Here is a 14175-nt window from a genome sequence, read left to right as displayed (position 1 = left end):
TTTATAGTTAACGTAATCACCAGTAAGACTGGCTTTTCTAGTGTTTCTGCTTATTTTATGTGTTCTGTTTCTTTTTTCTCCTTAGTTTCCTTCAGATGGAGAGTTTTTTATAATTCCATCTTCCCTCTACTAGCTTGAACTATACACTTTTTTTTTAAAGATTTTTAAATTTTTAAGTAATCTCTACACCCAGTGTGGAGCTCAAACTCACAACCCAAAGAACAGGAGTCACATGCTCCACTGACTGAGCCAGCCAGGAGCCCCTTGAACTATATACTTTTTTGCAGTTCTTTTAATGATTATCCTAGAGGTTACAGTATGCACTCCCGACTTTGCAAAGGCTAATACTAGTTGGTATATTTGCACCTACCACACAGTGCAAAAACATTAGAACAGTGCTTTTCAAACTTCAGCATACATAAAAGATTCACCTGGAGAACTTATTGAAGCATTAATTCCTGGGTCCCATTCGCATGGGCCAGTTCAGTAGGTGTATGTATGGTTGGGCCTAAGAGCCGACATTCCTAGCAGACTCCTTGCTGCATCTGCATAACCTCAGGTTGAGTAATACTGGCCTTAGAATTCACTGACTCCATTTATCCTTATCCCAGCCTGAATGGCTGTTGCTGTGGATTTTAGATATCTCTGTATTTTAAACCCCAGAAGTTCTTCTCCTACAATGGGATTGTTATCTATTTAGATTTGCTCATGTGGTTACCCTGCAATCTTCTCTGCATTTCTGAGCTTCCATATAGGATTATTTTCCTTCTGCCTAAAGAATATCCTTTAATTTTCCTTAGTGTAAGTTCACTAGTAACAATTTTTTTCAATTTTTCTCATCTACAAGTGTCTTTATCTGTAATATTAGGTATAATTCAGGTAACACAAAGTTTATCACTTTAACCATTTTTGAGTGGACGGTTCAGTGGTGTTAAGTGAATTCACAGTGTTGTGCAGCTGTCCATCTCCAGAAGTTTTGCATCATCCCAGACCAAAACTCTGTACCCATTAAATGGCAACTCCACCTTCCTTCCTCCCTCCAGTCCCTGACAACCTCTATTCTATTTTCTTTCTGTATGAACTTGCCTATTCTAGGTACTTTTAGAATCATATAATATTTTTCCTTTTTGTGCCTGGCTTATTTTACTTCGTATAATGTTTTCAAGTTTCATCCATGTCATAGCAGCTTTCAGAATTTCCTTCCTGTTAAGCTGAAAGAATTTTCCTGTGTGTGTGTGTGTGTGTGTGTGTGTGTGTGTGTGTGTGTGTATGTGTATGTGTATATACACACACACCATATTTTGTATATCCATTCATCTGTTAATGGACATTTGGCTTATTTCCATCTTTTGACTATTGTGAATAATGCCTGTGTGAACATTGGTGTACAAGTATCTGTTTGAGTCCCTGCTTTCTTTTGTGCATATATCCAGAAGTGGAATTTCTGGATCATATTGGTTGTGTCTTAACATAGTGCAACATTTTATTGTGTCAAACTCAAAAGTTTTCCTGAGAAAAAGCTTCAAAGCATACAGTTGGCTTGAAAACATGTAAGCTTCATCCACTTGGGATCAAGCCTCAGTTGACAAGGTTGATTTGGAGCATCCTTTTTGCAAAGTTGTGAAGTATCAAAACCACACTCTATGATTAGTTAACTTTCAAGAAGCACTAGTATTTTTCTTAGAATTGCCCTCATGGAGAGAAGTCTAGGTGTAGGTTATTTGTGAGTTTTAAGCTAAAGTTTTTCAGGTGCTTATCATAGGTAGATGTTTTAGAAGTCCTCTAAACTGTAGTTTTACAAAAAATCACAAATAAGTATTTTAGCTTCTCACAGGTTTTTAGTAGACCCTTTCAGTTCTAAAAAATTGTGATTGGTATGTGATATGTAATGAGCAGCCATTACCGCTAATTTGCTCTAGTTTATTTCAGTTTCCCTCAGAACTTGAGAGTATTGTGTCTTATTTTCTTTTTACCAAACAGGATTTGCCCAATAACATGATCCATCAGGTGCCAATTAAATCACTCCCTCAAGAATGGCTTTGGTGTGAAACGTGGTGTGATGATGCCTCTAAGAAAAGGGCTAAAACAATAGATTTGGTAAGCTGTCTGTGGTTCTTTTCTACATCTTATTCCAGTGTGATTTATGACTAGATCGTTATTAACACACAGATTCTTCTTTAGTCTTCTCTGTAGTTGTGCAGTTGGGGGACTGTAGCACATCCTGTAGTAACATCCACAGATCTCTGCTGCGTGCAGCAGGCAGCCAGGTTCTCTGGTGTCTGATGGGGCTGTTTCACTACTTACAATCAGTGAAGTTACTACTTGTCCATGGATTATCTCTGTGCCTTGTAATTTTATCAAAGGAACTTTCAGTTCCTGCTTTCCAGTCATTCTCCACAATTTTGTAGAAGCTTTATGTGACCCACTACCACATTGCTTCTGCTGGTCTCTCATTTGGTTCTTCAGTGTTGTTCTTTTTGTTCAGTTGGGACTTAGAATCCAAGAACAGACACATCTTTGAATTCTGTATAATGTGCCCTGTCTTCAGCTTGGTTGAAGCATGTGATTTGCGTTTTACAGTGTAATAATCCAATGACCAAAGAGCCCAAGCTGGAAGCAGCTGTTCGAATTGTCCCAGAGTGGCAGGACTACGACCAAGAGATCAAGCAGCTACAGACCCAGTTCCAGAGGGAGAAAGAGACAGGAATGCTGGACAAGAAGACAACACAGGAGCCACGCTGGGAAGGTAGGTCCAGCGGTCAGCCTTAGGGAAGTACTTATTTGCATTTCTGATTTGTGTTTGTTGCAAAAACAACAGAATAATGAATAAAAGGAATCTCAGCCCTTCCATCCTGACATCAACCAGTGTATATTTTTACTTTCCTTTTTTAGTTGGCCTTCTAAACGTATGTATTAATACAGTTGCTGCCCCCTTTTCTTTTCCCTTATTTTATTTTATCTTTTTGAGAAAAGGTGCGTTGAGAATTCTGTTATTTGGGCTCATGAATTTTGTGATATATAAGCTAAGCCTGACATTAGTTTGGGGATCTTTTGTCGGATTCCTTGGTTTTTTATTAAATCTGTCCAGGCATTATTAAATGAACATATTTAGGGGCAAGACAAAGTGTATATTGATTTTGAAAAAAAAAAGTGTTCTTTCAAAGAAGAATATTGGAGTGGACTTATTTAATTTAGGCTAAGAATAGAAGGGACTAAATCTTCATGTAATATTTTCCCCACTCTTATGTAAATCTCTAATGGTATACAGTTGACAAAAATCATTAGAATACAATAGTGACCATTTGTAAACTATTAATAAGCTGAATTCTGGATTTTTAACATTATTCAGCTCAAAACTAATTCTAAGAAGTCAGTTACAGAACATGGATCTTGAGTGATTCACCTAATCATTCCGAAGACTGTACTATGTTGTTAAGTATCATAAAATAATAATAATAAAATAAAAATAATAAAAATAATTCAAATTCGCTATTAACACCTGAAGGATTTCTATCGATACGTGGGTAAATAATGTACAATTCTGTTCAAATAAGAGGAAAACACAAATAAATGAAGTTGAGAAAACAGTAGTGACATTAAAGGAATCTGTTGTTAATAAATATTCCCTTGAGGGGCACCTGGGTGGCTCAGTTGGTTAAATGCCCAACTTTGGCTCCGGTCATGATCTCATGGCTTGTGAGTTCGAGCTCCGCGTTGGGCTCTATGCTGACAGCCTGGAGCCTGCTTCAGATTCTGTGTCTCCCTCTCTGCCCCTCCCCTGCTCGTGCTCTCTCTCTCTCTCTCTCTCAAAAAAAAACATTAAATATATATATATATATATATATATATATATATATATATATATATATATACACTCCATTGAAAAAATGTGCATATTGATACTGATAATGCTATTTGTTGGGAAGATGATGAGGAAAGTGCTCTGGGTCTACCTTGCCAAAGCTCTGTATATTAGAACAGTCCTTGTTAAAAAGCAGAAACCATTAACATTTTTATACCCTCAGTAATTCCTTTCTTGAGAATTTACCTTAAATAAGTTCACATAAGAAAAAAGTAATAAAAATGGAGAAATTTATTATTTATAAACCAAAATTACTTTTTTTAATTATTATTTTTTTTTAATGTTTATTTTTGAGAGAGAGAGAGAGTGCTAGTGGGGGAGGGACAGAGAGAGAGGAAGACGCAGAATCCGAAGCAGGCTCCAGGCTCTGAACTGTCAGCATAGGGCCTGATGTGGGCTCAAACCCATGAAACATGAGATCATGACCTGAGCCGAGTCAGACACTTAACTGACTGAGCCACCCAGGTGCTCCTAAACCAAAATTATTTTTTTAAGTTTATTTTTTTATTTTGAGAGAGAGTGTATGCGTGAGCAAGTGGGGGAGTGGCAGAGAGGGAGAGAGAATCCCAAGCAGGCTCCGTGCCATCAGCACAGAGCCCTATGTGAGGCTCGATCCCATGAACCATGAGATCATGACCTGAGCCAAAGTCAAGAGTTAGATGCTTAACTGACTGAACCACCCAGGCTCCCCAGTAAACCAAAATTATTAAAAACAGTTTAAACATCTAGGAATAGAGAGTGGTAAATGAGCTACACTTTTACTTAGGAAAATGTGTTTGTGTGTTATTAAATGAAAAAAGAAGAATCTTGACTAAAAATGTGTATATTTTTACCAGAAGTAAAGATTGTATTTGTGAAACAGTTCTGCAGGAATAGGGATATGCAGGTGGTTTCAGTGTTTTTAAAAACAAAATGGTCTTTTTTGTTTTGTTTTTGCTTTCAAAATATAATACAAACAGTCCACACCAAAGCTTCTAAAAATTTCAAAATAGAGATAAAATGGAGGTGGGGCCACAATTAATAGGTTACAGTACCAGAAAAAATATTCAGTCTGTATTTTGTCACTTGAGGATAAAACCATTTTATTTTCAATTGTTCTCCTTTTCCACAGGACCTCAGAAACGAGAAGAATTATGATCTTCACAGGAGGACAGGAAATTGCACCATTTGAAAAACACTTTTTGTATTAAATGCTAGTTTTTTCTGATCTGTCTTTACAACTGCTGATAAACTGGCTGGGCAGGCGTGCCACACCTTTTGATTCTGAGCATTTGATTTTGACTTCTACACGCCAGTGGGCTCTGGATCTTTGGAGTCAAGGCTCTATTGGATATGTACCTCAGAGGAAGACAAGTGGCTGATCTTTTGGGACTCTGTAAAGAGCAGTCTTCTAACCAGAAGGGAAAATGTCAGAGGCAACTGGAAGAAAATGAGTCCTGTGGTGCCCACACCAAGAGCACACACATGCTGCATCACCATGGGAAGCCGACCCGCCAGAGCTGCCATGTTCTTCCTTACCTCAGTTTACTGATAGCGGAGCTCAGTCTGCAGCCTGTGCTGTGGTGGCAGAAGCTTTGTCCGAGGTCCACACACCTTGAGGTTTATGCCAGTGCGTCCTGTGTCCTTGTGTTCTCTTCCCCAGCAGTGGGTTCATTGTTAAATGGAAACCCAACCAACAATCATGTGTCTTTGAGATTGGCTCCAGGCAATTAATTTGGGGACAAGATGGGGTGGGTTGGGATGAGGGTAGGAAACATATCAGGAGTAGGAGGACTTTAGGGTATTTTGGGGGAGGTGAAGAAGACAGAAATTGGCCATTCCCTGTTATAAACCATCAGTACCACGTGACTAATTTAAAATGAAAACATTATTCTTATTCCCCACCCAACCCCAGTAAACTTCTTAGGAAATTGTTTTGTAAATAATTTTTCTATTTGTGAAAGTCTTTACTTTTTCTTCCCACTTTCTTAAAAAAAAAAAAAAAAAAAAGTCTGTTATTGATTTCCTCACTGGATACAGCCATAGTGAGCCCCTCTGGTGATCCATCTTGAGGGGCTCCAGTCTCCCTCGGGAAGGTCATCACATCATCCACCTTCTGCTCCTCTGGGTGGGGGGCAGGGGGTTCTTTCTCAGACCCAGGCAAAGTTGGCTTTGACTTTTCTCTACGCAGGACTCCCAGAGCTGAGAAGAGGAGAGATGTTGACTGTAATCCGTGGTCCTCTATTCCTTTTAGTTCAGTGCTGTGGGCTGCCTCTGGTTTGCCAAAATTGCCGGCACACCACTCTTCTGACAGCACATAGTTGCATCTTGAAGCAGCATCAGCCCTGCTCTTAGTGTCTTTACTTCAGTGGCCCAGAGTGGCCCTTCTGGAGTGGCCTCTCCTGGTGAGCGGGCAGTGTTGGGAGGCACCCAGAGGGAGTCTTCTGGTGTGTTTTCGGCCTACATGGGCGTGAGGCTCTAGGGCCTTCCCTCTGTCTGCCCAGTCTGCAGGGTACACAAGAACACTCCTGTGGACTGTGCCTCCTTCCATTGCAAACCATTTTTGTCCCTAATATTTTGCCTGCTTTTTACAAATGTGAGGAGGGGCTGCAAATGATAGCTGATTCCTCGCTCTTCTAAGCCAGGGAACATAGGTTTTCAGTCTTTTTTAGAAATCAAAGTCTTATGGCAAATATCAAGTAATTTATTTTTTTCTATAGTCACATAAGCAAAAGTTAGCTTAGGAGTCTCTCAGTCAGTCAGAAGGAGCTTTTATAATTCCATTAAAAGTTGGGAAGAAGGGAGCTCAAATTTTTAGATAAATGGATCCAAGACTGAAAAGGTCCCTCAGAGTCATTGCTGTTGACAAAGGCTGTAGCTTGATTCCCCCCCTGCCCTGCCACTCACTTGTCAGAGCAGCTGAAGGGATAGAATCAATGAGAAGAAAAAACATTTGTTTAGCTTCATCTTGGATTGAAGAAAAGCTGTCAGAGAGCCTTCTGCCACCACCACTTCAGTCTACACCCGTGAACAGAACTGTGTACTTTCCGAGTTGATTTTCTGGGAGATTGAGTGGGAAATACTAAAGTCAATGGGGTGTGCTTTTTAAATACTGGTTCCCTTGGGACATGGAGCATGCCACCATGTCTTTCCATGTCTTTCCACTAGGTCTCTTATGCATATTCCATGTGAGGAACATACAGTGTGATATCTGTTCTCCGTGTAGTGTGTGTCCTCACTGCTCTTGTCCATCACCACCCTAAGCACAAGTCTTATCAGTAGTTGTTTCTAAGTGTGTAAGACCTTGTTTGCTTTTGAAGTGGTGTAGGGCCTTCCTTCCTTCTCTTGGTTCACGTGGCAACAGTATCTTTCAGGATGAACCTCTAATGTCCTAGGAAATGATAATACCACTAAAATTTGGTCTTAGTCAGCTTTGTCCATTGACTCTACTGTGCGAAAGCAAATTGTGACCCAAAAGATAGAGATTTTTTTCCCAAGAAGCAAGAATTGATGGCACTGAAATGCTCAAGGTTCTGGAAACTGTTCACAGTGCATTGTTTTAACCATCATTTTTATGGAATGGGATTTGTTGTCTCTCATCATGCCATAATGGGAAATTTTCTTTATGAATCAGGGCCAGTGTGATGTGAAATAATGTGACATGTCCGAATGACATGCAACATGTGAGTTTTTGTGTTCTATGAACAGTGGTATTTGAGACCAAACCCCATTCACACAGTCTGCTGCTGGAGCTGAGAAGGCATGCCTATGTGTGTTTTACAATTGAACTCAGTACTGACCACACCGAGAATGATGACACATTAGTTTCCCATAAGGATGATAAGGTGTCGAATCTCAAGATGTGGCGTTTCTAACGGAAACATGCAGATGTTTGCCTACCTACTATGTGTATATGCCTCGCGGTAGGCCCTTGTTTCATGAACTCAGCTCGTGGGAGAGCAAAGATTTTACATATGTTTCAGAAATCGTTTCCAGGAACGGAGCTTAATGAACTCTGCTCTCCTCCAGTCCTCATGCTGTGAACCATGTGGAGGCTGTACTTGAAGGAACAACTTCTGTCTGGTTGCAGGACGTGGTCCCTGAACGAAGGTCTGGAAGCTGGCGGTGTGAGTGGGGTTTTCAGAAGGGACGGGCCCAGCTAATAGGAAGGAAATTCCGTTGTCCTTTAGCTGGGAATCATACTTGACTGCCACTGTAATTTGGAACAAGTCAGACACCACCCTCCTACGATTGAGTAAAATTCCTCTTACCTTACATCTCCCCTGTGAGTAAACTCGGGTACTTGAAAGTAGCCCTTTTCTAAAATTGCCATGAATGAGTCACAAGGGAATTTCTAGTGTGTTTTTCTGATTCCAATGTTAATGCTAATGGTGTCAGATTTCATGGAGATGGAAATGTTCTGCTAAATCACCTGGTAAACTGGTAGATCATTTGGTAAATGGAAAGTTTTTCTTGGCAACAACAAATGGAAGGTGCATTGTGCACAAAGTAATTTAAGTGTATATTCAACTGTTGTATAATTTTAATAATTTTTTAAGTATTTGATTTTATGGGGACATTTTTGTGGGATGATTAGAGTTAAATATAGCTGTCATGTGTCTAGTTTGGTGGGATAACATTTTTTACTTAAATTCATGTTTTCCCTGTCTTGATGTAGTGGGGGAAGATCTCAATCACAACTTTGGTAATTGCCTGATTGAATTCAAGCAAATTTGACTTCATTAACTCAGGTTGTAATTAATATTTCAGACTATCTGGAGTATACCAATTTCTCTTTCATTTGCTATTTGATTTCTTGATCTAATTCAGAAATGACACTTGTGGGTAGTAGTGAGTCAGTGCACTAAGTAGATGGTCTCTCCCCTTCAGGGTGCCATTGAGTGCTGACAGTTTATAAAACGAAACCACAAAATCAGCTTCAAGCAGCGGCATGCTCCCCAAAAGTAGCACATTAAACTTAAGCTCCCTGATACTGATTTTGCAAGCAAGAGGCTGTCTCCTGAATCTTAAATTACCTAGCAACATAGAGGCCAAATGTGGAAGATTTAAGAAGAAACAAGTTGGGGTATGAGCTAAGGCCTTCATCCCACCTGTAATTTATGCATTGCCTTATTCGTCATTATTTAGATGTCCAGAGAAGTGGGCATAAATCCTCGTCAGAGTAAAAGTAGCAAAATTCAAGGCAAATGATTTGAGAAAAAGATTATCAACACCATGTTTTCCAACCAGTTATCCTTGATGATAATGAGGTAAACATAGAAAAAAATGAAAAATACTAGAATTTTTAAAGGAAAGTATGTATTTAGAAAACCTTCTTTATAACTATTCTGTTTTACTGTAATCCTGCTCGTTAAATGCAACATAGGTGCAGGTGCTGCCCCTTGCTTGGGAACAAGTACCGGGGCCCTAGGTGTCTGCAGAGCCCTCTGCACCCGAAGTGAGTGGAGAATGAATTTCCTGGTACTGTAATGAAAATAAGGTCTGCTCAACACAATAAACTTTTACTTGTCTTCTTTAAAACTGTCTGGTTGGTCATTCGGCTTTTATGTTTAGGTCATTCGGCTTTTTATTTCCTTTTATGAAGGATATATCATTAGAGCTCAAAATCCCACCCTTTCATCTGACAGAAGAAGCAAGCCTGCAGGAAGGAGAGCTTTACCTGCACATTTGGTCTGGTGATGGAGCTGGGTCCAGTTCCACCAATTCTCACAATAGCACCCATGCCTCTTGAAGGTTGCCAGCCTTGGAGAACTGCCACAGGCAGGATCTTGTAGGCAAGCTGCCCCAGGGGAGCTCACCATAATGGGCAGGGTGGCAGAGTTTGAACATTTTGCAGATTCTCTAAACTGTTCTGGGGCCAGACTTGAAGATATGGTTCCTGACATTCAGATGCTCATTGGACACTGCCAGCCAGTGTATGGAGTGCTCCTGCTGAGGTGGAGGTCAGGGAGGGGGACTTGGTGGCTGTGAGAAGGCAGCAGAGGGCCCCTCAGGTGGAAGAGAGGAGGGATTTCTTTGGTAGTCAGGAAAAGCTTCTACAAGGAGATGATGCTTAAAATGATGTCTGAGGAATTATCCAGGTAGGGTGTGGGAGGTGGGGATAGAGGGAGGAGCAGGAGCTAGTTTGTCTCATTTAGGGAGCTGCAAGTGAACCTAGAGTCCATAGCCAGGAGAGAAATTCTGAGGCAGGGATCTGAGTTTGATCCCAGGGCCACAAGAAAGCCCGAGTGGTTTTTAACTGGGTACTGACAGGAAGTTGGCTTTTTCTTGTAATAAACTTTACTGGTAAATAGCACATCTAGGCCCAAGTACACAAACATACATCTTGGTAGGTTTTCAAGGTGAACAGACTTAACCATCATCAAGATAAGTAAAAAGAAAATTGGATTTTTTTAAAGTTTATTTAGTTTTGAGAGAGGGAGCTAGAGCGTGTGTGAGCTGGGGAGAGGCAGAGAGAGAATCCAAGGCAGGCTCTGCACTGGGGCTTGAGCTCATGAACCGTGAGATCATGACCGGAGCTGAAATCAAATGCGATGCTCAACCAACTGAGCCACCCAGGGGCCCCAAGGAGGTTGAATTTTATTTTAAACAACATTTAAACATCTGGCATCCTGTAATGGCCAGAGTGTCTTGTATCAGACTAACTCTCCTACCGATAATTATATACATTTTATATACATTTTTGAAATGCACTGTAAATTTTGAAATGCACTGTAAAGTGAGGAAAGTGACTAGAGACAAGCAAAACTGGAGGGGACTCATCCACTGAAAGAAGAGTAACACACTGGACAAGATCACGTTTAAGTGACGGTTCCTCACGTAGCCCCACAGGGAATACAACAAAAAGTGGCAATCTCACAAGGTTGAGGAGCCAACTCAGAATTCAGGGTTGTTGGAGCAGCTTGGAAATTGAAAGGGAAATCCCAGAAAGAGGAAAACACAGAGCCTTGAGTTCACCTGTCATACTCCCCTCCAATTCTTGGTTGACTCCTCCTAAATTATGCATGAGTTGGGTAGGATTCCAGAGAGCCCAACAGAAAGCAACTGGAAGTCTGGAGAAGGTCAGCAGATGTCTGGTGCTGGGGAGGGAAAGTTTGGAATTTATGACCCACCAGGTTAGAGAGACATAGTGAATTTTGGGGGCTTTCATTGAAAACCTGGAAAGCCATGCTTTAGAATGAGAACCACATCTGAAAACACTGGTTGAAGCCCTAGGACTAAGGGCAAAACTAAAACAGACCCACTCTACTAAAGCCTAAAATTGAGCCTTCAAAAAAATCAAGGCAATCTGCTAGTAACTTGACTGCCTACTAAACAAAACTCAACAATTCAAAGTCTCCACACTGTATCACCCAGAATGTCCAGTATACAATTACAAATCAGGAGCCATCAGAAGAAATGTATGACGCACAACCAAGAAAAAAATCAAACAAATCCCCCAATAAGCAAGATGTTGAAATTACTGAATAAGAGGGGCGCCTGGGTGGCGTAGTCGGTTAAGCGTCCGACTTCAGCCAGGTCATGATCTCGTGGTCCGTGAGTTCGAGCCCCACGTCAGGCTCTGGGCTGATGGCTCGGAGCCTGGAGCCTGTTTCCGATTCTGTGTCTCCCTCTCTCTCTGCCCCTCCCCCGTTCATGCTCTGTCTCTCTCTGTCCCAAAAATAAATAAAAAAAAAACGTTGGAAAAAAAAAATTAAAAAAAAAAAAAGAAATTACTGAATAAGAATTTTAAAATAATTATAAATACTTTAAAGGATCTATAGAAAAGGACAGACACAAAGATGAAGATGTGGAGAATTTTACAAGAGACATACAATTTTTAAAAGTCTCATGGATGGGCTTACAATATTAAACACTGCAAAAGAAAGGATCAGTGAATGTGAAGACAGGCTAATAGATATTATCCAAGTTGAATAGCAAAGAGGGAAAAAAAACCATAAATGAACAGAGATGTAACAACTTGTGAGGCAATAGTGAAAATATAAAATATGCTAAGTGGAACACTAGAGGAAAAAGAAAATATTTGGAGGAAAAGAAACAAGCAAAATGTTTCGGAGAAATATTAGCTAAAAATTTTCAAAATGTGATTAAAATATCAATATCCAAAAAGCTCAGTGACCCTCTGTAATAGTTTTTAAAAAAATTCTAAAACCAGTTTTGAGGCCTTGGCTAGAGACCAGTGAATTATCTTGAGCATCCAATTAAGTTCATACCATCAACCACTTTACTGGTTGGATATGCACATTCTGGGCCACTGTACACCCACCCTAATCGCCCAAAACCATATACCAGACAGCCAGCGGCAGCTCCCAAGCCCCAGAGCCCACTGGAATTGTTCAAATTAGCTAGTCCTAATCTTTTTTACCCTTCCTTGCCCATTCATTCCTGGGGAAACCATTATAAAAATTCTTTCCCACAGTTCCTATCTTGCCTTTTTCTTCAAGACCAACTCTAGTGTTTCCCCTGAGTGATCCTGCATGGTGTGAACTGTGAGCATCACAGAACTCTGACACTCTTCAGGTTTCTAACGATATGTCACCCCACCACCCAAAAGCTGGATAAGTATACAGGCCACACCTTAGGCACATCTTAGTCAAATGCTGAATACCAGAGATAAAATCTTTTCAAAGTAGCCAGGAAAAATAAAAAAGACACATGATACACAAGAACAGCAATAGGAATGACAGTTGACTTTTCAGCAGGAAAAAAACAGATGACAGCGGAATAACATTTTTAAAGTGCTGAAAGAAGACAAAGCTGTTTTAGCATTCTATGTGTGGGGGAAATGTTCTCTGAGAATGAAAATGAAATAAAACATTTCAGAATAATTGAATGCAAATAGAATTCATTCCCAGTAGATCTGGACTATAAAAAATGGTAAAGATCCCTCAGGCTAAAAGGGAAATGATGCCAGATAGAAATTCAGATCAACAGGAAAGAATGGAGAGTACTGGAAATAGTAAATATGCAGGTAAATATACTATTTTTTTCTTTAAGATATTATTGATTGCTTAAACCAAAATTGATACCTATATGTCATAGGTATAATAGTTATATAGATAGAAGTAAAATATATGACAATTGCACAAAAGATGGGAGTTATAAGATTCTTATGTTATATGTGAATTGGTGTGATAGTAATGCAAGATAAGCTGAGGAAGCAAATTGTTTTCCCTAGAGTAACCATTAAAAACCAAATATGAAGTTATAGCCCTCCCCAACCAAATGGGAGATAAAATTCAGTACTTAAATTTTTTAAATAATAAAAAAAAAAGCCTATAATAATCAACCCAATAGAGGCAAGAAAGGAGGAACAAAGGAACAAGTACAGAGGAGATAAATACTAAACTAACAGCTAAACAGCAGACTTTAAACTGAAAAAAATCAAGATTTGCATCATATATTAATAGTTTTAAATATTCTAAGTAAAAGGCAGAGATTTTTAGATTGTGTTTTAAAAAATAATTTACAAGAATTAACAGTTAATAGAAATAGGTTGAAATTAAGAAATATACCACACAAACATAAGAAAACTGGTGTGGCTATGTTAATGTCAGGCAAAGTGAAATTCAAGACATTACCAGAGGATTACAAAAAGGACATTCTATACTGATAAAAGTCAATCAAGAAGACATTAACAATCCTAAATATATATGTACCTAATGACATTAATTTACAATGCATATGGGGTCAATCACTATTAAACTGGGAAAAGCTATTGCAATAAACTATTTTGGAACTCTGGAACATGTTTGGACACTTACAACAACCAGCATAGTGCTTCATGAAGAAGGTTCTAATCTTGTGTGAATGGCATGCATGAACTAACTACCACTTCCTATTTTTTTGGCACCACTTTGGCCATGGGGACAGCAGCCTGTGTTCTTGGAGTAGATGGATGGTGCTAGTGTGGACAGAGATGACCTTGTTCTCAAAATATTTGGATCCATACATTTGAGCTGGTCTAGTGATATGTGAGGAACTGGCACAGATACTTGCCTTGGTTTGGGCCCTCAGTAGCAGTGGCTTACACTGGTGTCATCCTTCAGAAGATTTACAGAGACAGGACCCTCTTCTTTTCCTTGTTGGAGACAGACATTTAAAGAAATTGTTCTCAGGTCACTGCTTGACTACAGAGACAATGGGATAGAAACTTCAGGAACCACACAAAAGGAATACATACTTTGCAAAAATAGTTTGGGAAAGTCACAATCATATGGCTTTGCCCTCAATAAACAAATATCATCAACCCCTGAGGATTGGGAAAATTAGATTTCCAGATTTAGCATATTATAAAATCCCAGAATGTCCAT

At 39.6% G+C, this 14175-nt stretch overlaps 1 protein-coding gene across 2 annotated transcripts in view; it reads left to right on the top strand.

Moving 5' to 3' along the window:
- UGGT1 (UDP-glucose glycoprotein glucosyltransferase 1) overlaps positions 1-9385 on the top strand; it is a 112356-nt gene extending 102971 nt beyond the window's left edge. For both annotated transcript variants that reach the window (XM_040474705.1, XM_040474704.1), the window contains 3 exons: positions 1981-2097; positions 2581-2746; positions 4974-9385. In XM_040474705.1, the coding sequence (XP_040330639.1) occupies positions 1981-2097; positions 2581-2746; positions 4974-4999 (309 nt within the window). In that variant the 3' untranslated portion in view covers positions 5000-9385. The remainder of the gene's footprint in view (positions 1-1980; positions 2098-2580; positions 2747-4973) is intronic.
- The last annotated feature ends 4790 nt before the right edge of the window (positions 9386-14175 follow it).

The sequence above is a fragment of the Herpailurus yagouaroundi genome, unplaced genomic scaffold (genome assembly GCF_014898765.1).
Source record: "Herpailurus yagouaroundi ecotype Mexico unplaced genomic scaffold, PumYag 140, whole genome shotgun sequence".
In the NCBI taxonomy this organism is placed as follows: Eukaryota; Metazoa; Chordata; class Mammalia; order Carnivora; family Felidae; genus Herpailurus; species Herpailurus yagouaroundi.
The sequence above is the reverse complement of the archived record's forward strand: the minus strand, read 5'-3'. Positions and strand labels throughout refer to the sequence as shown.